This window comes from Odontesthes bonariensis, chromosome 6, assembly GCF_027942865.1.
Source record: "Odontesthes bonariensis isolate fOdoBon6 chromosome 6, fOdoBon6.hap1, whole genome shotgun sequence".
NCBI lineage: Eukaryota > Metazoa > Chordata > Actinopteri > Atheriniformes > Atherinopsidae > Odontesthes > Odontesthes bonariensis.
In genome coordinates, this window is record NC_134511.1 from 4,108,105 (window position 1) to 4,132,934 (window position 24,830).

At 40.2% G+C, this 24,830-nt stretch overlaps 3 protein-coding genes across 8 annotated transcripts in view; 1 reads left to right on the top strand and 2 right to left on the bottom strand.

Annotated features, from left to right (window-relative positions):
* pnpla7b (patatin-like phospholipase domain containing 7b) overlaps nucleotides 1–12,687 on the bottom strand; it is a 37,289-nt gene extending 24,602 nt beyond the window's left edge. For 2 of the 3 annotated variants that reach the window (XM_075467124.1, XM_075467126.1), the window contains exons 1-14: nucleotides 12,607–12,687; nucleotides 11,943–12,084; nucleotides 11,730–11,786; nucleotides 11,559–11,633; nucleotides 9,289–9,376; nucleotides 8,141–8,220; nucleotides 6,097–6,194; nucleotides 4,080–4,220; nucleotides 2,746–2,905; nucleotides 1,273–1,353; nucleotides 1,049–1,177; nucleotides 889–969; nucleotides 618–738; nucleotides 327–404 (exon numbers count right to left, since the gene is read on the bottom strand). In XM_075467124.1, the coding sequence (XP_075323239.1) occupies nucleotides 327–404; nucleotides 618–738; nucleotides 889–969; nucleotides 1,049–1,177; nucleotides 1,273–1,353; nucleotides 2,746–2,905; nucleotides 4,080–4,220; nucleotides 6,097–6,194; nucleotides 8,141–8,220; nucleotides 9,289–9,376; nucleotides 11,559–11,633; nucleotides 11,730–11,771 (1,174 nt within the window). In that variant the 5' untranslated portion in view covers nucleotides 11,772–11,786; nucleotides 11,943–12,084; nucleotides 12,607–12,687. Of the gene's footprint in view, nucleotides 1–326; nucleotides 405–617; nucleotides 739–888; nucleotides 970–1,048; nucleotides 1,178–1,272; nucleotides 1,354–2,745; nucleotides 2,906–4,079; nucleotides 4,221–6,096; nucleotides 6,195–8,140; nucleotides 8,221–9,288; nucleotides 9,377–11,558; nucleotides 11,634–11,729; nucleotides 11,787–11,942; nucleotides 12,085–12,470; nucleotides 12,580–12,606 lie in introns of those variants that run through there. The other variant, XM_075467125.1, reaches the window with a different exon arrangement.
* Nucleotides 12,688–13,199: 512 nt separating this feature from the next.
* On the top strand, nucleotides 13,200–14,230 carry mrpl41 (mitochondrial ribosomal protein L41). Of its 2 annotated transcripts, none has more exons than XM_075467132.1 (2): nucleotides 13,200–13,265; nucleotides 13,681–14,230. In XM_075467132.1, the coding sequence occupies exon 2, from the start codon at nucleotides 13,700–13,702 to the stop codon at nucleotides 14,105–14,107; it is 408 nt and encodes a 135-aa protein (XP_075323247.1). In that variant the 5' UTR covers nucleotides 13,200–13,265; nucleotides 13,681–13,699; the 3' UTR covers nucleotides 14,108–14,230. The 2 variants fall into 2 exon arrangements, with proteins under 2 accessions (XP_075323247.1, XP_075323248.1); XM_075467133.1 differs by having other exon boundaries at nucleotides 13,219–13,265; nucleotides 13,688–14,230.
* Nucleotides 14,231–14,241: 11 nt separating this feature from the next.
* dph7 (diphthamide biosynthesis 7) lies at nucleotides 14,242–24,631 on the bottom strand. 3 transcript variants are annotated; one of them, XM_075467130.1, is made up of 10 exons: nucleotides 24,572–24,631; nucleotides 23,558–23,718; nucleotides 23,083–23,216; nucleotides 22,916–23,003; nucleotides 21,619–21,713; nucleotides 19,176–19,333; nucleotides 18,949–19,021; nucleotides 17,858–17,923; nucleotides 17,592–17,764; nucleotides 14,242–15,684 (listed from the first exon to the last, which is right to left on the bottom strand). In XM_075467130.1, exons 2-10 carry the CDS (start codon nucleotides 23,687–23,689, stop codon nucleotides 15,272–15,274), a joined length of 1,332 nt encoding a protein of 443 aa, XP_075323245.1. In that variant the 5' UTR covers nucleotides 23,690–23,718; nucleotides 24,572–24,631; the 3' UTR covers nucleotides 14,242–15,271. The 3 variants fall into 3 exon arrangements, with proteins under 3 accessions (XP_075323245.1, XP_075323246.1, XP_075323242.1); XM_075467131.1 differs by having other exon boundaries at nucleotides 19,176–19,330; nucleotides 21,619–21,716; XM_075467127.1 differs by having other exon boundaries at nucleotides 21,619–21,716.
* Nucleotides 24,632–24,830: the final 199 nt, after the last annotated feature.

The window sequence follows — 24,830 nt, forward strand, 5'->3', positions numbered from 1 at the left end:
GGCAGCACCCAGTGCAGATGGCCTCCTATGATGGTGTTTCCTGACCTGGCTCCTCTATATTCAGCCACACGTTTCTAAGTTTATTTTATTTTATATATATATATATATATATATATATATATATATTTAATCATATATATTTTTTTTTATGTGTGTGTGCATATGTCTGTTAGTGTGTATGTGCTGGGTGGGGATGGGGATGGGGGCTGCTTTTAAACATGTATAGCACTTTGTGCTACATTTTAATGTATGAAAAGTGCTTTATAAATAAAGTTTGATTTGATTTGACTTGAAATGAGCGTGCACGATGTTGCATGTATCGGTACCTGTAACAGTAGCTGGGTTACAGAGAGAAGCGGATCTCTTGTTTTTTGATGTGGGCACGTCGGAGGGGCTGGACTTTTCTGTCAATGTTTAGCAAGAAAAATCACAACTTCAGATGAACATTACTAAAAAACACGGTAAAAATCACAACTTCAGATGAACAGTACTAAAAAACACGATAAAAATCACAACTTCAGATGAACATTACTAAAAAACACGATAAAAATCACAACTTCAGACGAACATTACTAAAAACACAATAAAAATGGCTGTGGAACGCTGCGGTTTCAGACCTGCGTCGGCCTTTTCAGAGCCCATGTCATCAGAGTGGGACATCTGCCTGCGGAAAGCTTTGTGCGGATGAGTCTCACCCAGAACGTTGGCCACAGACACCAAGGAGACGGCCTGACTCTCCTGTTGCACACACATGGGATTCAATAGTCATCGGATTCCAACACATCTCTTCATTTATCTCTCACTGCTTATAGACTAAGCTCAAACTGGCTAAAGCTCTGACTAATGACTGATCCGAATGCGTCAAACTAGTAAGAATAAACATAGTACCGGGTTGAAGAGTTCAGTGGTGAGGCCGAGGTAGTTGTGTAAGGCCAGGAAAGTCACTCTCTGGAGCCGCACCATTATAATCTGCAGGATGAGAGACACATTTAATAAAGCTGTCCCCAGGTTGTGCTTTATGATGAAACACCCGTAAGCCGAGCTTCACCTGGGTGACACGGACGAGAGTCTCAGGATATTTCTCAAAGACCGACAGGAAGGCCACAGCCGGCAGACGCAGCACAGTGGAGGGCACCGCCGCCCTCGCAGACACCGTCTTGTAAGGACCCGGGTGGCCCTGAGATAAAGAAAAAAAACACAGTATGTGAAGGGCGAGGGGGACACAATGAGCTGTTAAAGGAAAAAGGAGGGAAAGGTGGACTGCAGACGTACAGTGATGATGTCCAGGATGCTGAGTAAACTGTGCACGCTGTCTCCTGGCAGCACGTCCTTCACCACAGCATCCGTTCCATCCTGCAGAGACGGAGCAGTGAGCGTTTATTTCTACTGTTTTAATGTATCTGTAAAGCACTTTGAATCCCCTTGTTGTTGAATTGTGCTGTACAGATAAACCTGCCTTGCCTTACAAGCCCATAAGCCAAGTTATTAAGACTCCAACATGATAATATCTTTTTTCCTATATCCATATCCTTGGGAACTTAAGTCTAAACCTTTTATTTCCTCTGGATTAGTAACAGCCTTTTTATCTGTTTTAATAAGAAAGACCTGCACGGCTTTTAACTCGTACTAAGAAAACAGCTCCCATCAGCCCAGTTTCAGCATCCCTGCATTGGCTTCCAGTCCATTTTAGTTTATTTAACTTAACATTTTTTGTAAAATCAACTGCTTTGCATAGTTTTTGTTACTAAATATTTTTAGTTAAATCAACTTGGAATTTAGTGCATTGAACTTAATCATTTAAGTGTAATAACTATGCAAAGCAGTTGATATTACAAACGGTTTTAGGTTAAATGTACTTAAAAAGTTCATTAATCATTACTTAATTTTTTTAAGGCAACTCAACTTATCCAGGCTTACAGTGTGTGGACTCTTTTAAGAAGCAGCTGAAAACTTTTTTATTTAAGCAAGCTTTTAGTTAGACAGTAGTGAACGTACCTGTCTCCACTCATATATATATATATATATATATATATATATATATATATATTTATATCTTGATATGGTCTTTTTAGTCTTTTATGATTTTATAATTATTCATTTGTTTTATTGGTGGCTTTTTCTTATAATTGTTTTTATGTATTTGATTGTAAAGCACTTTGTGATCTTTATCTGTGAAAGGTGCTATATAAATAGTTTACTTACTTACTACTAAACCTCCTGTGTTCTAGCTTCCAGCTCAATAATAATCTTTTCTTTTTTTTAATTTCTTTTTTTAAATGATTTTTTATTTAAAAAAAAACAAAAAAAAAACAACAACAACAACAAGATATTCAAAGAACACTTGGAATATTCAATCATAAAATAAATTGATTTCAAAAGATAGAACAAAGAGAAACTCAGTCAGCATGAAATAACCTGGGAAATTAACGTGGGTCATTTTTGACCCATGTTGTGCATTAGATGGTTAATGTAAATTGTATTTATTTATGTATTCATTTATTTGGATTATAACATAATAAAGGGACTTTTTTTAGAGAGAAAAAAATAAATAATAATAATCTTTTCTTCTCATGCAGCTGCAGAATTCTAAAATTCCCACTAAATTAAATGGACTTCTGACCCTCCAGGATAAAATAATAAACCAAGCCTTTGAGCTGAACCCATTTAAACAGCTCAGAAAAGAACCGTAATCTGACACCAGCGTTCTCACACGTTCGGTGAAGCCGTGATGCACTTCAGACTCACGCTCTCATGGATGCACAGCTCCAGGCGGCCATCTTGAACCACATAAATGCTGTCATCGGTGTCACCGGGCCGGAAAAGTCCCTCCCCCTGGTGAAGATGGATCAGCACCATGTGACGGCACAGCTCCAGGAAGAGAGGCTTTTCGAAATGTCCGAGAACCCTTAATGCAAAACAGCACAGCTGGACATTAACGGTCACAGAATGCAAAGATACTGATGCTTAATTCTATGTTACGCTCAAAGACGTCTGCTGAGTTCAACTTTCCTCGCAGGTAAAGTTAAATAAGTTGTTAAATAGGGCTGGGCAACGATTAACATTTTTAATCTAATTAATCACATGATTTCCCTGATTAATCACGATTAATCGCATTTGTTCGCAAAATCCAAAAATGAATTCAAAAGTAGCGTACAGCTTTTAGCATTTAGCTTTATTTTAAATGTGCCGCCATATGAATGAAAGTGCCATAACATTAGTTGTGCAAACACACTTTTAACATCAGCATCTTTCTGTAGTTTTTATGTAGAAGCCTCGCTCCACTGTCTGTTTCCTTGAATGACTTGCTGCTATCAGTTGTGTGTTTTGCCTTTAAGTGATATTTTAGACTGGAACTACTACGCTGAGAAGACAATTCAACTTGGCAGTGTTTACAGATGACTTTGGTTCTGTCGACTCCGCCGTCTGGAAGAACTTTAAAATGAAAATGGCCGAGTAAAAGTTCCGTACCCTTCTCCATGTTTGGTGGATCCGCCGATTACTTTCTTTTCCGGTTCCGCTGCAGACAGCATCAGACTTTTACAAAATAAAAGCCTGTGAGCAACAGACTTTTACAAAATAAAATAAATAATAAAACAGAGGTGGTCCGTGGCGTAGTGGGTTGAGCAGGCGCCCCATGTACAGAGGCTATAGTCCTCACTGCAGCTGGCCCTGGTTCGAGTCCCGCATCAGACGGCCCTGTGCTGCATGTTGTTCCCCCTCTCTCTGCCCCCTGCTTCCTGCCTCAATGAACTTTCCTATCCATTAAAGGCATAAAAGCCCCAAAACAAACTGCCGTAATGCGCGATGAAATATTTATCGCCGTTAAATAATTAACGAGTTAACGCAACAATAACGAGTTAACTCGCCCAGCCCTGTTGTTAACTGAACGGCTCAGGACTCCAGAAGAAGAACCTGCAGACAGATGCGACAGCTCGACTCTTATCAGGCAGAGAAGTTCATGGACGTTCATCCTTTTTACTTTGATTAACTGATGAATCGTTATTCTGATTACACTGGCCTGAGTAAAAGCTTCCTCCCTGTTCGTGAGGGCAGTGATAGCCGTGCGTCTTCCTACCAACCTGACGTTTTTCAGCATGTACAGCACCTCAGAGGGCAGGTGGGAGTTCTGCACGTCGAACTCGGTCAGATCAGCCTCCAGCAGGCAGGGAGGCGGCTCTTTAGGCTGCAGGGTGGGGGGCTCCTTCCGCATCTGCAGGAATCTGAACACAAACAGGTTGAAAAGACAAAAAACATCTCCCTCTCAACGTCATAAGTCCAACCCTAACTCAAATGTAAAACAGAAACCGGCAGTCTTACACATTGTTTGTGGCGCTGTGGAAAAGTACAGCAGTTTTGGTGGGTCATTGAGAAAGAAATGAATAAGATTCTGTCCACTAATAGAAATAATGACCCCTCATATCTGCTACTTTGTCCATTACTGACAAATTTAAGAGAAACCTTCACCAAACGCTTGCTTTCTGTGCTAGAAAGTGTATTATTTTGAATTGGATAATGGATAAAGCCCCATCTAAGGCTCAGTGGCACAGGGTGATACTGGAATATGTTGCTTTGGACTATCTGACGTGTAAATTACAGCAAAGATGATGCTTTCTGTAAAACATGGCAACCCTTTTTGTCATATATTGGTTTGAATATCTCTACCATTCTTGCAGGAGGGTTTGTATCATAGCTGAGAATGACACCCTACCATTTAATTGATATGTTTTTGTTTCTGTGTACCTTTCTTAGGTGCTGAGCAGCATTGTAAATACTGTTTATTGGATATACTGAGATTTTCCTTATCTTATCTCTTATTTTTACACTGTTTATATGGGAAGAGTTGTAATACACTGTTAATATGTGGGGGGGGGTATTTTTATTTTACTGTATGGGGTTGTAATTTTGCTTTATCTTTACTTTATCTTATTTTGTCTTATTGTATTATATTTATTTTGCTCTATTGTATTTCCTGACTTAATCTTTTGTTCTGTAAACGAGTGCACTGAAGAAAAGGAATTTCCCGCAAGTGATTAATAAAGTAATTCTGATTCTGATTGATCGTGTGAATGCATCATGCATGGCAGTGAACACTTGGTTTATTTTGCTTGCTCAACTTATTTATATGGGATGACTCCTGAATCTCTCGCCTGTATAAATTTAAATCTGAATTTGAACTTGGATGCGTATGTGAGCCAAATGTGTGTATTTCTGTAAAAAATACACAAACACACAATCTGGTTTTTAAATTTGACCGATCAAACAAATCCATTGATTCAAATTTCAGCCGATATTCAGCTCTGTCTGGCTCTGATAGCCTCCTTTTTCCTGCTCCCTGGAACCATGAGGCAACAACTTAATCTCTTTTGACAGGAAAACTCGAACTGAGGATCCAAGAATGTGAACCCTGAAGTAAGCTTTATCATCCTTATGCGGACACTGGAAAAAATCAAAGTCTTACCAAGTATATTTGTCTCACTGAGTATCTCATTACACTTAATATAAGACACAACTGCCTAACAAGCACCATTTCAGCCAGATATAGGGACTTGTTTTAAGACAATACATCTGGAATATCTTGTTAAATGAAAAAGTCTTGAAAACAAATTGTTTTGAGTCACATATCATATGAAACAAGCTTTTTTTTTACATTTGAAGAGGTTTTTAAGCTAATTTCAAGATCACTTTTAACTCAAAAGTCCTAAATATCACATCTTATTTCAAGAAACTTGACAAGCCGATTTTCACTAGTTCCATTGGCAGATTTATTTTGCTTATTTCAAGCAAAAACGTCTTTTATTTGTTGTTTTTTTTACTTATTTTTGGAGGGGCATTTTGTCCAGTGTAAGGACTTGTTTGAAGACAATACATCTTGAATATCTTGTTAAATGAAAAAGTCTTGAAACAAATTGTTTTGAGTTGGATTTCACATGAAACAAGCTTTTTTTACTTTTGAAGAGGTTTTTAAGCTAATTTCAAGCAAAAACGTCTTGTATTTGCTGTTTTTTTTACTTATTTTTGGAGGGGCATTTTTTCCAGTGGAGTCAACTGTTAACGCTTAACACCAAAAGCTTTAAAAAAAAAAAAAAGAGATCTCACTTGCGAGCTAAGGACATGACTTTGATCCTCTTCCTGATTCTCTGCTTCAGCAAGGCCGGGTTTGAGTTAGCAGCAGAAGCTGTGGACAAGGTCTGAACCTGCAGCAGCGAGACAGAGAGACACAACAGACAAACGCTTCAGAAGTGGCCAGTCAGTCACAGAATAGATTTTAAAAGCCTGCTGATGGTTTACATCTGTCATCTGTTCAGAGAATATAAAGCCAGCAGAGCTCTTAGATCCAAGGACTCAGGTCAGCTGGTCCAGTCCAGAGTCCAGACTAAACATGGAGAAGCAGCATTTAGCTGTTATGCTGCCAACAAGTGGAACAAACTGCCAGTGGAGATTAAACTTTCACCAAATGGAGACATTTTTAAATCCAGGTTAAAGACATTTCTGTTCTCATGTGTCTATGCATGAAATCTGCACGATATCTTTGAACTTATCTGGACTGTTGCTTGTTTTTAATCATTTAAATTCATTTTATTTGTTTCTCTTTATGTTCTTTTATGTATTTTTAATGCTTCTTACACTCCCTGCTGCAATGCTTTTATTTTATGTGAAGCACTTTGAATTGTTCTGTACATGAAATGTGCTACAAATAAAGTTGATTTGATTTGATTAGCGAAGACACAAATGCGTGAACGATCAGCTCCAAATCATTTTGTGACACCGTTTTCCTGAGTTTGGAGGTTTTCCTCAGTTGAAAAAAAAAAGCTATTTTTGGTCAGCTGTTTGCAGTGTCTTTGTCAAACACAACCCTCAGGTTTCTTAGGCTCAGTTTAACAAACTGGCACAAGTCACCCAAGTACTGGTTAATCCCTGGAGTGGAGTCATCAGGGGCAATAACCAGTGTTTCTGCTCCAAAAAGTCTTGTTTTGTTGCGATGCAAACTGCAAACCTGCATTTCATGTTTCTTTTCAAGCTCTTTGGCAGCTCTTCCAAAGAAGTCTGAGGCTAGTTTGTCTCGCCTACTTCACTTCCCGCTCATTAATCTTACCGTTCTACCATCAATGCACGCTGCCACCTGCCGACAGCCGCGCCTGTTACGGTGTTTGCTGCTCGGTCTGCACTTCGGTCTGCACGGTCTACACAGCAGGCAGTGATACGAAGGGAGAGAAAATAGCACCAAGCGATTGTGAGGTCTGACTTTTTCCTGGAGAACGATTTTATGATGCAAATGTATTACTCTTTTGAACGCATATTGTTTTGAGAAGCATTTTTTAAACCCCAGCCAACTAGCCGGAACTACTTTCGTCAACGCCAAATCAAGGCTGGAACTCGGCTCACAGGACGCAGCAGGGGGTAAGAAGATGTTCATAAATGATGTTGCTGATATGGGATGTCATACAGCTTCATGTAAAAGAGGCGAACTATCCCTTTAATGCAAACTCCTAAAACAGGAGAACAATGTCTATAAGTTAATCTAATCAAACGAGCCTCTGATAAGCAGTTCTAATCCATCAAAAAGCGGCGTGAGCCAGAACACAACTCATGGAAATCTGACCTTTTGTTCAAATGAGTTAAGCTGATCGGCTCACTAATCTACTGCAGCTCATTGAGCTGTAAACTGTGAAGAAACCGAAAAGATCATCATCACTTTTACGTGTTAAAACATTTCAGCATCATGTCAACGTTTACAGGGAAATATGGCACCAGGATATTAAACTTACATCTTTAATGCAGCTTAATGGAAATAATGCAGCGAACAGAAAGTGTTCTGAGCTTTTTTATAAAAATATAAAGGACTCAACAGTGGGGCAGGAATGTGGACCACCCATTCAGCCACATGAGAGCAGAATTAGGACCGTCTGCAAAGCGTGCAAAATGTCTGTGAGCTACTTGTTTTAACCCTTTGTTTTAATGTTGCCTTCTAGCTTTTAATTCCCTTTTTTTAGGCTTTATGTGCAGCCCTAAAAGTTTTAAACTCATCATTTTGCAGCTTTTGGCTCCCATTTGTCTAAATCTTGCTTTGGGGCCACGCTTGTGTTTGAAAGGTGCTTTATGAACAAAGATGAGTTGTTTGGGGAAGAAGAGAAGCACCAACCTTTCTCATGATCTTCCGGCCGTAGAACATCACCTTGTCTCTCTTTCTGAAGCGATAGTGAGGGGCACCGTCCTCTTCCTCTGCAACAAGCAGATATTCTTTGTGAGGCTGCATTCTAACGCTGTGCTATGGCGACCAAAGAATTAACTCAAACAAACAAACAACAACATAAAGAGAGCCTGAACTCTCAGTCTGACTGAGCTAGAAACGTTTTATACTAAGATGTGCCCGGCTGCTGGAGTCCTGACTTAGAGAGGGAATGCTGAAAGAAATTAATTCAATTAGGGCTGGGCAACGATTACAATATTTAATCTAATTAATCACATGATTTCCCTGATTAATCGCGATTAATCGCATTTGTACGCAAAATCCAAAAGTAGTGTATAGCTTTTAGCATTTAGCTTTATTTTAAATGTGCTGCCATATGAATGAAAGTGCCATAACATTTGTTGTGCAAACACACTTTTAACATCAGCATCTTTCTGTAGTTTTTATGTAGAAGCCTCGCTCCACTGTCTGTTTCCTTGAATGACTTGCTGCTATCAGTTGTGTGTTTTGCCTTTAAGTGATATTTTAGACTGGAACTACTACGCTGAGAAGACAATTCAACTTGGCAGTGTTTACAGATGACTTTGGTTCTGTCGACTCCGCCGTCTGGAAGAACTTTAAAATGAAAACGGCCGAGTAAAAGTTCCGTACCCTTCTCCATGTTTGGTGGATCCGCCGATTACTTTCTTTTCCTGTTCCACAGCAGACAGCAGCAGACTTTTACAAAATAAAAGCCTGTGAGCAACAGACTTTTACAAAATAAAATAAATAATAAAACCTGCGTTAATGCGCCATAAAATATTTGTCGGCGTTAAATAATTAATGCGTTAACGCGATAATAACGAGTTAACTCGCCCAGCCCTAAATTAAATATGAGTTAAATGATCAATTCCCTCCAAAAAGCTCCTACATTTATCTTGGTCTAAGTTACAGTTTTGCAGTTATCGTGGAAAAACCTTGTAAAAGTTCATGTTGGTGTGTGTTTTGCTATCTCTGGTGGCGGATCAAACCGCTCTGAATACCAAAGCTGTTGCCCGGGTCTGTTGGTGGATACAAATGTTCTGTGAAACGTTACAGGACGAGCAGCGTGTGGCACTGACTTGACCGTTTGTATCTTCTGTAGAGAAGCAACACCACGACTCCGACGACTGAAACCGCCGTCACAGCTCCCACCAGCATGGAAATCCACTGGAAGAAAAGCACCCCCCCCAAAAAAAAAATCATTCTTTAGTATGGAAGCCCGTTTCCGCCACTTAATAAAAATAAATTTAGAAATACTATCTCATCATTATGAGATACTAAGTCACAATTATGAGATATTTTCACACAGCAGTTCAAGTGGCAGCTCTTTGGTGTGGGAAGATTGATACAGAAATGTGTCAAATTCTAAATCCTGACACACACTGATCTTCCCTTTGGACAATCCCTATTCATGTGCAATATTCAACAATTATGGCCAAACACTATTGTGTGCAATATATCTATATACTTGAATCTACTAACACCTTATTTATCTATTACCACTAACACCATATTTTATTTATTTTATTACCGTAACAAAAAAATGTGCATCTTACACCCTTCCCTTTTATTTTACATTACTTATATATTTTTAATATTTTTATTTTCGCACTCTCTTTGCACTTTTTTTGGTGGCTTTAAATTTCGTTGTACCATGTATAATGACAATAAAGGCATTCTGATTCTGATTCTGATTCTGAGTACATTGAGGACTACTTTAAACGTGGCTTTACAACAAATGACCACGATAAGCTTAAGACCTATTATATTACATTACATTACATTACATTACATTACATTACGGTCATTTTGCAGACGCTTTTATCCAAAGCGACTTACAATAAGTGCGTTCAACATCGGTAGGCAAAAGAACTTCAGGTCACAAGAAATCATAAGTGCATTTCCTTCCAAAACCAAACAGCCAAGAGCAAAACTAGTGCTAGAGTAAGTGCAGTAAGTTAGGTACCGAGACAAATGGGAAGACAGTTTAGGAAACAAAGACAATTTAGAAGACAAATAAGTGCGTAAGGAGCTGGGAGGAAACAGCTGATGTCCTAAGAGGGCGGATCTGGGTAGTGTTTCCTGAAGAGATGGGTTCCCATATGGAGTCGCAATGGCTGCATCGATGGATTTTCCAGAAAGATGATTTGGCTGGAAGCTTACAAAACAAACAACGACCCTAAGATCATTGCTGGCTACTTTATGGATGCTGCCAGACTCAGACTTGATTTAGGAACAGAAAATGGCCACATGGCTTTTTTTAAACATTTTTCTGAGAACCAAGCTGAAAGAGACAGTGTAACCTTTGGTCCAAGCACTGGGAACCAGCGAATTGAAAGATGGTGGCTTATCTTGCGAAGTGAGTGTGTCCAGTTTTGGATAGACCTATTTGATAAACTGAGAGAGGATGGATACTTTTCAGACAACTTCTTTGACAAGTCCCTGATCCAAATTAAGCATTTCATTTGTTGTAAAGCCACGTTTAAAGTAGTCCTCAATGTACTCACAATCCATTTCTATGTCAATCTTCCCAACTAAAGAGCTGCTATTTGAACTGCTGTGTGAAAATATCTCAGTATCTCATCATTTTGACTTAGTATCTTATATTTTTGACTAAGTATCTCATAATTTTGACTTAGTATCTCATAATTTTAACTTAAAATCTCATAATTCTGACTTAGTATCTCATAATTATGACTTAATTCTGACTTAGTATCTCATAATTATGACTTAATTTTGACTTAGTATCTCATAATTTTAACTTAGTATCTCATAATTTTGACTTAGTATCTCATAATTCTGACTTAGTATGTCATAATTATGACTTAGTATCACATAATCATGACTTAGTATCTCATAATCATGACTTAGTATCTCATAATTTTGACTTAGTATCTCATAATTATGACTTAGTATCTCATAATCATGACTTAGTATCTCATAATTTTGACTTAGTATCTCATAATTATGACTTAGTATCTCATAATTTTAACTTAGTATCTCATAATTTTGACTTAGTATCTCATAATTCTGACTTAGTATCTCATAATTATGACTTAGTATCTCATTATCATGACTTAGTATCTCATAATTATGAGATAGCATTTCTAAATTTATTTTTATTAAGTGGCGGAAACGGGCTTCCATACTTTAGTGACCAAAACACTGGATCAAAACCAGAACACAGACATAGAAGCTGTCTTCTAAAACCAGGGTCATCCACATGTTTTTGGTACCTCGCTCCATTGCATTTCAAGTTGACTAAACTAAACCATAACCCCTCACTAATGTACATTTTTCTGTGTCGCAGATTGAGTCAAACTACATAAAAGTGATGGTCAGAGCTCACCAAACTGACTTCCGTCCTTTCCTCCATAAACTGCTCCATCTTGGCTTTGATGTCAGTGGTAAACGGATGGAAGCTCTGAAATATTAAGCACAGAAGGCCGTCATTTCTTTTAATGGTCATGAAAAGCAGGCAACGTTTTTACTTCAAAGCAGGTGAAGAAAAATGACGCACTGGGTAAATGCTGCAGCTGTCCTCCTCCTCGTTGTCTTCCATGTTTCCCTGTTAAAACTACATAAAACGCAAAATGTAAACTGTAAAAATGAAATGAATTCATTTGGAAGTCAAACACCTGGCTTGGAAAAACATTTAAATTAAATTAAATCATGATTAATTGTTTAAATGAGTGGTTGTTATCGCATTCTGCTAACTGCTGCGGGATCCTACCGGTGCGCGCCCAGCTGGCCGGCGCAGGGTCACGGAGGAGCGATGGCTGTCAGAAATCTGGGCTAAAGATCATCTGCACGTCTCAGTCTGTGTTTGAAACCCGACACTCCCTCCCGCACTCAGTGTTCGAGCCCCACGGGCTCTGAAAGCAGGGTACAAAGCTCGTCACCGGGATAAAAGTTCAGCCAAACTTACGCAGTTTATTTACCAAATTGCTCCATGTTGACTGAACTCAGCGGACATTGGGAAAAAAACTGGCAACTTTTGTTGAAAAGTTTGTGTGGAAAAGTGAATTACAAGTAAGGTGAACACGTTGAAAAGCAGAGTGACAGAATATATTAATATGATTTTTTTTTAAGGACTCGGCGAAAACACAGAGAAATCAGATCGGTGGTCAGTGGGTGAAGAATTACGCGCAGCTTTTGAGGTTTAAAATGTACCCATGGGCCATGACCGACGCTTGATGGGCACATAGAGACAAAAATAATGTCAAATTATTCTAAAAAACACAAACAAGTTGCCGCTCACTGTGTGATCCGGACTCTGCTCCATTTCAGCACACAACAGGAGGACAAAGCTAGACAAAGCCCAACATGTTTAACAGTCCGCAGTGACAGTCCATCACAAACACAAGCTGAAAACAGGACACCACGTTTCTACGTACCTTTCTGTCAAAGTTTCTGTGCACGTATAAGCATAATGAAAGTGTGAATTCCGTTTTGGTCAAACTTGAACAGGAACTCCCCAACAACTTATCAAAATAAAACGCGTCGCTATAGTGACGAAGGTTTGCGCGTGGACCCAAGCAGAAAAAGGTGGAAAAGACTGTTTATATCACGTGGTTTGGAGAGTTAATTTTAAGGCAAGGCAAGGCAATTTTATTTATAGAGCACAATTCGTACACAAGGCAATTCAAAGTGCTTCACAGCTACATAAAATCACAAGAAGGCAATAAAATCATTAAAAAGAAATAATAATAAAATAAATAAATAAATACAAAATTAAATATAATTAAAAAATTAATAACAAATAATAACAAAACAATAATAAAAATAAATAAATAAATAAATAAATAAACAAACAAATAAATAAATAAATAAATAAATAAATAAATAAATAAATAAATAAATAAATAAAAGCATTTATTCTGAAGGGAAATAGCCTCTGGAGCTGCTGCTCCGCCGTGTTGTGGCGTTTCGGTCACGTTCTAGTATCTTGTGTTCTAATTGGTTGATGCGCATGGCGCTCAGCCAATCACTGAGCGTTTCATTACAAAGGGGCGGCATCACTTGGGCTGCGCGTTGGATAAACGGTGTGCTCAAGGTGAGCGGAGATTTTCTAACTTTTATGTACAAATATTACATGTACTTAATCTAACATTGATTTATAATTATGATTATAAATAAAACTATCTTTAATATCTTTGATTTATAACGAGGCGCTACACGGATGATACGACGAAGGTAGCTGCTAGCTTGTAAGTTATCCTGCACTAGCTAGCAAAGTACTAGCATACGCAACAAACAGTATTATGAGCCAAGTTAATTAGCTGTTAAAATTGTATAAAAATGAACTGGACGCCCTGCAAACACTGGTCCTCGTGTTTTGTATATTTTTATTTACATGGAAATCAATTAAAAAATTAATTAGCCTGCGATCTGGTGGTGCGATTCGGCTAACCTCCTTATATATATAGCTAAAACAATGTGTTTTCTTTTTGTTTTCTGTGCCCTGAAAGGAGATAGGTTCGTGGCAGCATGGGTGTACTGTCCACGCTTGTGAGGGGCCTGGTGAGAGGCGCAGACAGGATGTCAGAGTTCACCAGCAAGCGCGGTTCAAGGACTCACAATAAAGGCAGAGGCGCCAGGCCCGCCGGACTGAGGCTCCCCAGCAGGAAGTTTCTGTCCATTAAAGCCATGATTCCTGAGTTCGTGGTGCCCCATTTGGAGGGATTCAAACTCAGGCCCTACGTGTCGTATCGCACACCGAAAGGAACAGAAGCACCTGTCACAGCGCAACGTCTGTTTGATGAAATTGTGGCCCCGCAGGTCAAGAGAGACTTTGAAGAGGGCACTTTCAGCAAAGAACAGCTGGAGAAGTATGGATTTGAGCCCACGCAAGAAGGGAAGCTCTTCAAGCTGTATCCTAAGAACTATGTGCGTTAATCATGGGATAACTAACAGAAAACTGAAAGCAGAGACCCCCAGGAAGACCACACGTATGGGACTGTAACGTGGCTCAGTTATTTAAACATCTGGTAAATAAAATGTCAAGATCTCGATTCAAAATGCAGAGCCGTGCATTTAATTATTTACATCGCGTGACAGTTTGAGTGAATCATCATTTACACGTCTTAAAAAACACACAGAAATGCAAACTGGAACACACGGAGACATGAGAATAGTTACTCTTCCTGTTGTTCAGAATCCACTGAATTCTAAGAAGTGTTTTATTCTTGTTAACAAAAAGATATGTACAGTAAACATCCTCAGTTATTGTAACTGTTGGTTTAAACTGCATCCTGAAATAAAGAAAAAAAAAAGGCAGAAATTAAATTAAATACTGTGCTGTTGTCTCCGGAATTAAAGGGACAGTTCGCCTCTTTTGACATGAAGCTGTATGACATCCCATATCAGCAACATCATTTATGAACATCTTCTTACCCCCTGCTGCGTCCTGTGAGCAGAGTTCCAGCCTCGTTTTGGTGTTGATGAAGGTAGTCCGGCTAGTTGGCTGGGGTTTAAAAAATAAAGCGTTTTGCTTCTCAAAACAATACGCGTTCAACAGAGTAATACATTTGCATCACAAAATCGTTCTCGAGGCTGGAACTCGGCTCACAAGACGCAGCAGGGGGTAAGAAAATGTTCATAAATGATGTTGCTGATATGTCATACAGCTTCATGTCAAAAGAGGCAAACTATCCCTTTAATATGAACTCGGATTTTGGTGAGCAGCACAAAGTGGAAGAACGCTTTTTTTAGAGGTTCGTTAAAAGAGTAAAGGGGGCGAAGAGGGAGACATTTTAACTGAGGACCGATAAATCATACATTCACACATCCTGCATCGTGTTGTTTTTTTTGTAAAAACCGGTGATATCTTTACAAAAAGTGTGTTTTTACTCCCCCGATACAAAGTGCTTAAACTCACAGGTGTGAGGGCGGGTGGTTGTGCTGCTGCAGTACAAAAGGAATATGAGGATTATAAACGGTTTAATACAAAATTGCATATTCTATGTGAGGTTATTCCAAAGTGTCGGGGAGTCGTCTTCATGACAAAGACGGTAAAAGAAAAAAAGGTATTTTGTGGCGAATTTGAATTCAAGCTGGACTTCAGCACTGATCCGATTCCTTTAGAGTCTCGTCGGGAGTCCAGTCCCAGCGCCACACGTGGAGCATGTGGTCGTAGAACGAGCAGCTCGCCAGCAAACAGGACAGTGAAGGAGCATCCTCATCGGGCCTGAGGGCCGGAACTGCAGCCGGGGGGGCGGAGGACGCTGCGCATCCCTCTGGGATGTATCGCCCGGCATCGTCCTCCAGAGACGTGTCGAAGCTGGCGGTGGGAGATTCGTACTGGATCCGTAAGTGTCCTCTGCTCTCTGCGAGGCTTTCCTTTGGTTCTGTGGTGGTGGGGGGGGAGCCGGGGGCGGGGCCCTCCAGTGGCAGCCGGGACCAGTCGGCTCCGTACGCCAACGAGTTGTGGAGGATGTAGGAGGCCACGACAGGACATGCTCCTCCACCGCCCTCTGAACGAGGACAAGAAACAACAAAGTTATCAACAAACTGCACAGAAACTCCTGTAAAAACCCCGTTATCCTGCTCATGTTATCATTTAGTTCTCACACTCCTCCGTGCACCATGTTTAGCCTCATGTTCTCTCATTTGACTCGTAACTCGAGCCTGATTAGAACCACATCTGTCGCTGTCAGCGTTTAGCTCAAAACGACGACAACAAGTGGAACAAGTCACTTCCTTTGCAGTCAGACAGAAATGTGTTTAAAGGGATAGTTTGCCTCTTTTGACATGAAGCTGTATGACATCCCATATTAGCAACATCATTTATGAACATCTTCTTACCCAATGATGTTGCTAATATGGGATGTCATACAGCTTCATGTCAAAAGAGGCGAACTATCCCTTTAATATGTAATAATTGTAAATATTCAAAGTCTCCAGCTTCTCAAATTTAAGAATGTTGAGTTTTCCCTTTATTGCCTGTGACTGTGGGTTATGGACAGATGATTTCACTGTTGTTAGCTTTAAAAATGATCATTTAAAGCAGCTTTACACCGAGCATTAAAAACAATAATCAGCAGCAAGTGTCAAACTTGGCTGACACTAATGATCAGTTCATCTGCAGGAAAGAGCTGCCCTTACAGCTGGGGGGGGGGGGGGTTGTCGTCTGTTTGTGACAACCTTTAAACTAACTGCCATTTTTCAGCGGTTACAGTTTGAAAGGTCGCAGTGTCACATCTACCTGCTGTTTAGCTGCTCACAGCCACTTGGGGGCGGTGTCACAAACATGTGAGCCAATCTGAAATGTGCATCACAGAAAACAAAGAGCCACTTTGTGGAGGATTGAAACTGATAATGACCCTGAACTCTGCAGTTTAACCCTCACTGTGATCATCCCCCTGTCAAAGCAGCATTCATGTGGTCAACATGTGACCTCTGCTCAGGGACGATCTGCTCTTCCTGTGCTCAGGTCGTCTGGATGCCAACAATCCTACACAAACTGATTCAAAACCCCCTCAAACTGATGAATAATCTGTTCTATGAAATGTTAAGGAAGCTTTGATTATTATCTCATAGATCCAAGATACCTCTGTGCCTCCCAAAGCCAAACCAGAGGTCGTTTTTGCTTTAAAAAAGAAGTAAATCACTGAAAAAACTTATGAGTACGGAAGCCCAGAGCGGACGTGGTGCATATAAACTTTTTTTTTATGGTTTTCTCGAGATAACAAGTAAATTTACCGATGGTTTTCGAGGCCACTTTTTCTCCCCAGTCCGCCCCTGTTTATATGTGTTTATATGTATTTATATGTATTTCTGGCAAAGGTTTTTACCCATTTTTACCCCCTTTTCATGCTTTTCCTGATGAAAACGTTTCAAAACATGAAAATAACAAGTACATGAATTTCACATCAAACAACTATCTATAAAAAAAAATGAATGGATGGATGAATGTATGTAGAATTCAGTCTCTTCACTCACATCTCATCCCATTAGGCTAATACAGTATGTGACCAGTTAGTAACATTATAGTTTTATAGCCTACCTTCCTATTTCTCATTTCACAATGCCTTTGAGCATTCTGTAACATTCTACCATCCATTTATTTTCCATACTTTATTAAGTCTTTCACACAAAATTCAAGACTTTTCAAGGTCTGGAAAACAGTGCTTCAAAATTCCATACTTATTAAGACTTTCAAGACTATAAACACATATAAACAGGGGAGAAAAAGTGGCCTCGAAAACCATCTGTAAATTAACTCGTTATCTCGAGAAAACCATCAAAAAAAAGTTTATACGTACCACGTCCGTTCTGGGCTTCCATACATGAGGAAACGGTCCCTGATCGATTTTCTCTCGATCAGCTGCACAGCTCATAATCTCAGGAAAACAAACTTAACCCGCCCCCTCGTACCAACCTAGGGCCTGCTGGCAGTGCAGGACGTGGAAGTCGTTGTGCATGCAGGCTGCCAGCAGCAGATGCTGGTGGGCCGGATGCCACTTGAGCCTCCACACCCCGCCCCCCAGAGGACTCTCGCTGAGGGGCTGCCGCATGTTCCTGCCGTCCCACAGCAGAACCTGCTCGTCATAGCTGCGAAAAAGTCCAGGATCACATGATACAAGGTGAGAACAGCCGCCCATATAAGGCCTTTCTCCACCGACAGGTACGCAGGAGGACGCTCACCTGCCTGTAGCCAGGATGTGTTCCCTGTGCGGGTTGCTATGGATACTGCACACGCCCATAGAGTGCCTGTAACAGAGAGAAGAGCTTCCATTTCAGTGCTGACGCTCGTGTTCTCGTCACCCGCATTCACCAAAATCAGCCTTTTATCAACTTAAGAACACATCCAGGATGATGTTTCATGTCCCAAACAGATGAGATCTGCTGACTCAGGTCAGATAGTGGAGCCCAGAGTCCAAACTGGACCCGGTGAAGCAGCTTTTAGCTGTTATGCTGCACACAACTGGAACAAACTACCAGCAGAACTGAAATCAGCCCCAACTGGAAGCACTTTTACATCCAGGTTAAAAACATTTCTCTTTCCGTGTGCTTATAGTTGAGTTCCTTTAAATCATTTTAAAGCATAATGCTATAAATCCTCTTAATTGTTTTATATTTTTCTTTTTTCCCCCTCTTCTTTGATTGCTTTTAACTGTGTGTTTTAATTTTTATTCTATTTTTTTTAATTCTCTGTAAATTGCTTGTTTTTATGCTGTTTTTTTATTTTTATAAATAATTTTTAAATTTTTAATTGACATTCAGAAACAAACATTCCCATCGGGTACATGTGCATAACATCTTGCATCTCTCGTCTGTCCTAAATGCCAGAGTGGTATTTTTGTTTTATGTCTAAACGCTGAAAATAGAACCGAAAAACACAAGATTATGTACAGAGTGGGGAGCGATCCTTTTTATACGGCATAGTTACTGATTTATAAAAATAAAATCAGGCCTATAGGTGACATAGTTGACCCAGTTTTCCCAATATGAGGCGAATTTCTCCAGTTTAAGATGAACAAATGCTGTTATTCTCTCCATTTTATACCGTTAAATCATTTTAAAGCATAATGCTATAAATCCTCTTAATTGTTTTATATTTTTCTTTTCCCCCCACTCTTCTTTGAGTGCTTTTAACTGTGTTTTAATTTTTTATTCTCTTTAAATTGCTTGTTTTTATGCTGCTTTATGCTGTTCTTTTAAATGCCTTGTCTTTATGTAAAGCACATTGAGTTGCCTGTGGTATGAAATGCACTGTATAAATAAAGATGCCTTACCTTTTACTGGTGAAAGCAGGACTGGAGGGACCGACTCTGAGATCCCAGCCTTTGAGCTTACAGTCATCGCCACCTGGGGTAGAAAACACATATCAAACGCTGATGATGTCACATGAGATCTTCTTCAGATTACATGCACATCTAAACAGATGGAGAGCTGTAAAAGGACCATAACTTTGTGCTTACTCCCCCCTAATGGTCAGAGACTGAGAACTGAGTGGCGTTACCAGAATAAATCAGCTGCGTGTCCCAGTAGGAGAAGGCTGCGATCCAGGCTTCAAAGTCGTGGGCTTTCCAGTGAGACAGAGCCATGAGAGCGCCTTCAGCCAGGGAAAGCACGCTGACACAGCCGGCAGAATCACTGCACACCACCCGCAGGTCACTGCTGCCCACAGGACGAGGAGATAATCATCATTATTTACATTAAGAATGATTTTTATTAGATTAAGAATGATTATTATTAGATTTATCAGCAGCTTATTGAGAGTCCCACACACCCCAATCTAAAATTCTCAGGTAAATCTTCTCCAATCGACTGCATTTCTTTGTTTGTTGTTGTTGTTGACTTGTATTTTATGTGGCTTCTTGCCATGTTTGTTTTAACCCTCGAAACTTAAAGGGACAGTTCGCCTCTTTTGACATGATATCAGCAGAATCATTTATTAGGCCCTCCAGAAAAACGCGATTTTGCGATCGCGGATTTTATTGCAAAAATCAGCAAAATACCGCTGATTATGCGGGGGTCAATATTTTTCAAAAAAGCCGCATATTCACCGCAATAATCACATTTTCCGCGCAAAATATGCGAAATATGCAGGACTCGCTGGATTTCACAATCTCCGCACTTTTCTGCATAAAGTTGGGAAGAGAAAAAAATGTCGAAAATTAACGAGAGACAAAATGAAAAAAGCTAATCGATCTCACCTACCGACGCACATTACTGCCAAAGACCGGGCATACCAGTACCCCGATGTCTTGCACGAAAGCGGGGGGAAACTATTCTGCACCCCGTGCAACTGTGTGTTGGAGCATAAAAGAAAATCGTCGGTGACGTGCCACTTTACCAGCGCAAAACATTTGAAAATGCTTTCTGCAGCAAAGGAAAGGAAAGCCAAAGCCAGACAGCTGACGTTCACCGAGGCATCAACCTCCAAAACCATTGAGGGCTACCAGAAACGAGGTGAGTAGCGTACAAGCTTGAAATTGGCCAAATAAAGAATAAATGAAACAGAATGAGACCGAGAAGTGTGTGTGTGTGTGTGTGTGTGTGTGTGTGTGTGTGTGTGTGTGTGTGTGTGTGTGTGTGTGTGTGTGTGTGTGTGTGTGTGTGTGCGTATGTATTGTGAAACTGCTCAAGTTGTTAAAATAAAAAAACCTCCTGTGAAGTAACTTGGTTCCAGTATGCTTGTTTATCATAGGAGGTCTTTAAAATGACTCTTTTCCATTCAGTAGCAGCATATTTTGCAACTTTTTGCATAATTCGCAAGTTTCCGCAACTTCACGGCATAAAATCATTAAAAAAAACCCGCATATTCAATCGCAAAATCCAGGATTTTAGCCCGCAAGATCAAGGATTTATGCCCGCGTTTTTCTGGAGGGTCTAATTTATGAACATTTTCTTACCCCCTGCTGCGTACTGTGAGCAGAGTTCCAGCCTCGTTTTGGTGTTGATGAAAGTAGTCCGGCTAGTTGGCTGGGGTTTAAAAAATAAAGCGTTTTGCTTCTCAGAACAATATGCGTTCAAAAGAGTAATACATTTGCATCACAAAATCGTTCTCCAGGAAAAAGTCAGACCTCACAGTCGCTTGGCACTATTTTCTCTCCCTTCACTGGAAAAAAATCAAAGTCTTACCAAGTATATTTGTCTCATTTCTAGTCAAAATATCTCATTACACTTAATATAAGACACAACTGCCTAACAAGTACCATTTCAGCCAGATATAGGGACTTGTTTGAAGACAATACATCTGGAATATCTTGAAAACAAATTGTTTTGAGTCACATATCATATGAAACAAGCTTTTTTGGACATTTGAAGAGGTTTTTAAGCTAATTTCAAGATCACTTTTAATTCAAAAGTCCTAAATATCACATCTTATTTCAAGAAATCTTGACAAGCCGATTTTCACTAGTTCCAGTGGCAGATTTTTTTTGCTTATTTCAAGCAAAAACGTCTCATATTTGCTGTTTTTCTTACTTATTTTTGGAGGGGCATTTTTTCCAGTGTTCGTATCACTGCGTGCTGCCGACAGCCGCGCCTGTTACAGTGTTTGCTGCTCGGTCTGCACTTCGGTCTGCACGGTTTACACAGCAGGCAGTGATACGAAGGGAGAGAAAATAGGGCCAAGCGATTGTGAGCTCTGACTTTTTCCTGGAGAACGATTTTGTGATGCAAATGTATTACTCTGTTGAACGCATATTGTTTTGAGAAGCAAAACGCTTTATTTTTTTAAACCCCAGCCAACTAGCCGGACTACCTTCGTCATGGGATGTCATGCATCTTCATGTCAAAAGAGGCGAACTATCCCTTTAATGTTTTAAGCTGCCGTCTTGGCCAGGCTTCCCTCGAGAAAGAGATAATTGCGTCTCAATGGGACTGACCTGGTTAAACACTGGCTGAATAACGTTTGACAGGTGCAGTTTTATGGATGAACACAGCTGTGGGTCTACCTGTCCATCCTGCCAGAGGACCAGTCCAACGACAGAGCCAGCCGCTCTGCTCCAACCTCCGAGCTGCACAGAGTCTGCAGACTGCGCCCGCCTTCCTGCTGGAGACACACATCCAGAAAACAAACTAATGAACATTCCTCCACTGTGATGCAGATTTAACTGCAAACTTTAACTGCTTTAGATATCAGAATCTACATCTGGAAGACCGATGATGGTCTTACTTTCTGCTGCAGAGGTGTGCATGCTTAGAAACCTGATGGGGATTTCTTTCTTCTCTAAGTTACCTTGCAATACTGGCAGTAGTTACAAAGACAGCTTGTGAAGTGTTCGGGTACAGCGACTCTTAGCTGCGGTCACAAGCAGCCGTGGTGGATCACAGTTCATGATACCGACCTTTAACACAGATCAGCATTTCTCCATGAGTCAGAAAGAAATGGGAAGGAAGCCACAAAAAGTCGGTGAAAGGAAAACACGACCTTTGGGGGGATTTGGAAAGACGAGTTGATGTTGACTGGGCAGCTTTTCCAAACTAATCCAGCGTCCCAGTTCGTTCCATTTCAACTTGGAGGTCTGAATTTTCATGGAAAAGACTGTTTCTGAGCACTTCTGTCGGGCTGTGACTCCTTAAACTGGTCACACAGAGTGCTGTGTAACCTGTAATCAGTGAACATTTTGCTGTGGTGTTTGTATGAGCATCAGCTAGCTAACAGCATCTAACCTGGTCATTGAACACACCATAGTGTAATCCCACTGGTTTTATGATTTGCAGCTGGAATTCAGTCAGTTCAGATATGAAATCGTTCACGAGTTAAATTCCACATTACCAGTACATAACTGCATCTCTGCATTCCTCAGGTTTATCAGCTGCACGTTCTTAATGTCAATCTCCCAGTATCGATTAAGTATTCCACTAGATTTCAATTCAGCAACTGGGGTGGCCAGTGAAGGACACTACCATCTGCATCCTCAGTAGAGTTGGAGTCATGGCTCCATTTTTTTTATTTTGCTGGTCTTAAACTGTTCAGGGTTGGTGAGCATGTGCTAGCAGCTTCAGATTTATGTTGAACCCAACATGTCCTGCTGTTACAGTCGCTCTGCCTCAAGTTCGGATGCGTTTCTGAGATGTGTTTTTGCTCACCGCAGTTGTTTAGAGTAAGTATAGTGTGCTAACATAGTGTTTCTGTGAGCTTAAATCCGTCTGGACAGTTTCCTCTAACCCCTCATCATGTGATGATGACTGTTCAGGGAGACCACACACACCTAAGCTGAGTGATTCCTCTGATGCCACATTTCTCACCTGACCCTCCGACAGTGTGTACAGCTGCAGCTCCCCAGTAGCAGCGGCCATTCCCAGAACTGGCTTTTCCGACACAGGCACGTGGCACCTGCAGCGAGAACATGCAAAGTGAACAAGGAGGAAGAAAAAAAAAGTGACAAAAGCTGCCTTAAAACCTGATTTCTTACCATTTCATGTCTAAAATCGCCGCTGTGTCCATGTGCTGCAGCTCAGTAAGAGGAGGCCCCATCGATGCCTCTTGCCGAAACTCAAAAAGGTACAAGCGACCGGTCCGGCTGGGGGTGGCATCCTCCTCCCCGCCCTGCAGTGGACAAGTGACATGTAAGAGACGTTGTAGGCTTGGAAAAGTAGACCCAAAAAAAATAAACCACAAATCTATCCAGCAGCACATACTAATGCAACATTTAGAAATACTCAAATACGATACACAGATTCCCTGATTCATCCACACACTGCATTTAGATGTATTCTGTGCTTACTTGTGTTTGCTCTGAGTTTATATTAACGCTGTATAAAACTACAAAAAGAACATTTCCACAAAACAATTAAAGAGTAAATTGTAGTAGATGGATATAAACAGATTAGAGAAGTGTAGGAATCTGTTCGTTCGGCGATAACAGGATGGATCATGTGTAATCTTACCCCTTTCTGTAGCTGATATGTCCCGCAAGCCAGGATGTCATGGCTCGATGCAACAGGACACCATTCAATGGTGTCAGCACTCAGCTCCGTGTCAAACACCTGTAGACTCCGAGTCCTCGACTTCCAAGCCATGACCACCTCGTCTGCATAACGTTACAGCACTGGTGCAATAAATATAAAAAAGAAAAAACACAACAGGAATTTGTTTAACCATATTACAAATCTAAAAACAATAATAAACTCATATGAGCATGGGCGTCGCACCCGTGGGGGGTCGGGGCTTCGACACCCCCACTTTTACAGCAAGATGATTTCACCTTTTTGAATTTTCAATGTCCAAATAAAGTTTTAACAAATCATAAAATGTGTTTTAAAGACTCTATACCCTCTTTAGAATAATTCCATCCAGATTTGAGCAGTGTAACTATTGTAGTTTCCATACAGGACCTAGTTTAGTGTGATCAAAATGCAGTAAAATGGCCCTGTTCTGCATTTTTACAAATCAGAAAAAGGTTTCACAAATCCCAAACAAGGTTTTAATGAATCTATAGCCTCTTTAGAATAATTCCATCCATATTTGAGCAGTGTAACTATTGTAGTTTCCATACAGGACCTAGTTTAGGGCGATCAAAATGCAAAAAATGCAGTAAAATGGCCCTTTATGCCTATCCATTTAATTTGCAAATCGGATGCCAACTTCAGCGTCGTGTCTATGGGCTTGATGGGGCGCTCATGTGCCACCACTGTAACACCTCCACATTTAAAATCACTGCTCCACCCCTGCATATGAGCCTGTTTGGTAGAACTCTAATGTGTGCTAGCTTAAGCTAACCTTCATTAAGCTAACTGAGCTAACAAACAGTTTGGTCACACACTAACGAGCTGAAATTTATTTCACAGTAATGCCACGCAACGTAGTCTGCGAAAACACTCTGCTTCACGAGATTTTGTAAAAGTATTTTTATTTAATGCTGATTACACCCCAAAGAACTAGTAAATGTCAACAAAACTCACATGTGTGCCAGCAGCCCTGACTTTATCGCTTTGCGTCTTTACGTCACGACCGGAGGTGGTGGTGCATTCAGGGATAAAAGAAAAAAATATTTATTCAAAGAAACAACTGGAATACTAAGTAAGCGGCATTCAGATAAAACGTGAATTCCAAACTAAATTAAATTCTTTCAAAGCACTTTCAGACATATATACACATATAAAAGATATATCTTAACATAAAGTGAATTTGTGGCTTTTGTATATAAAATAAACATAATTT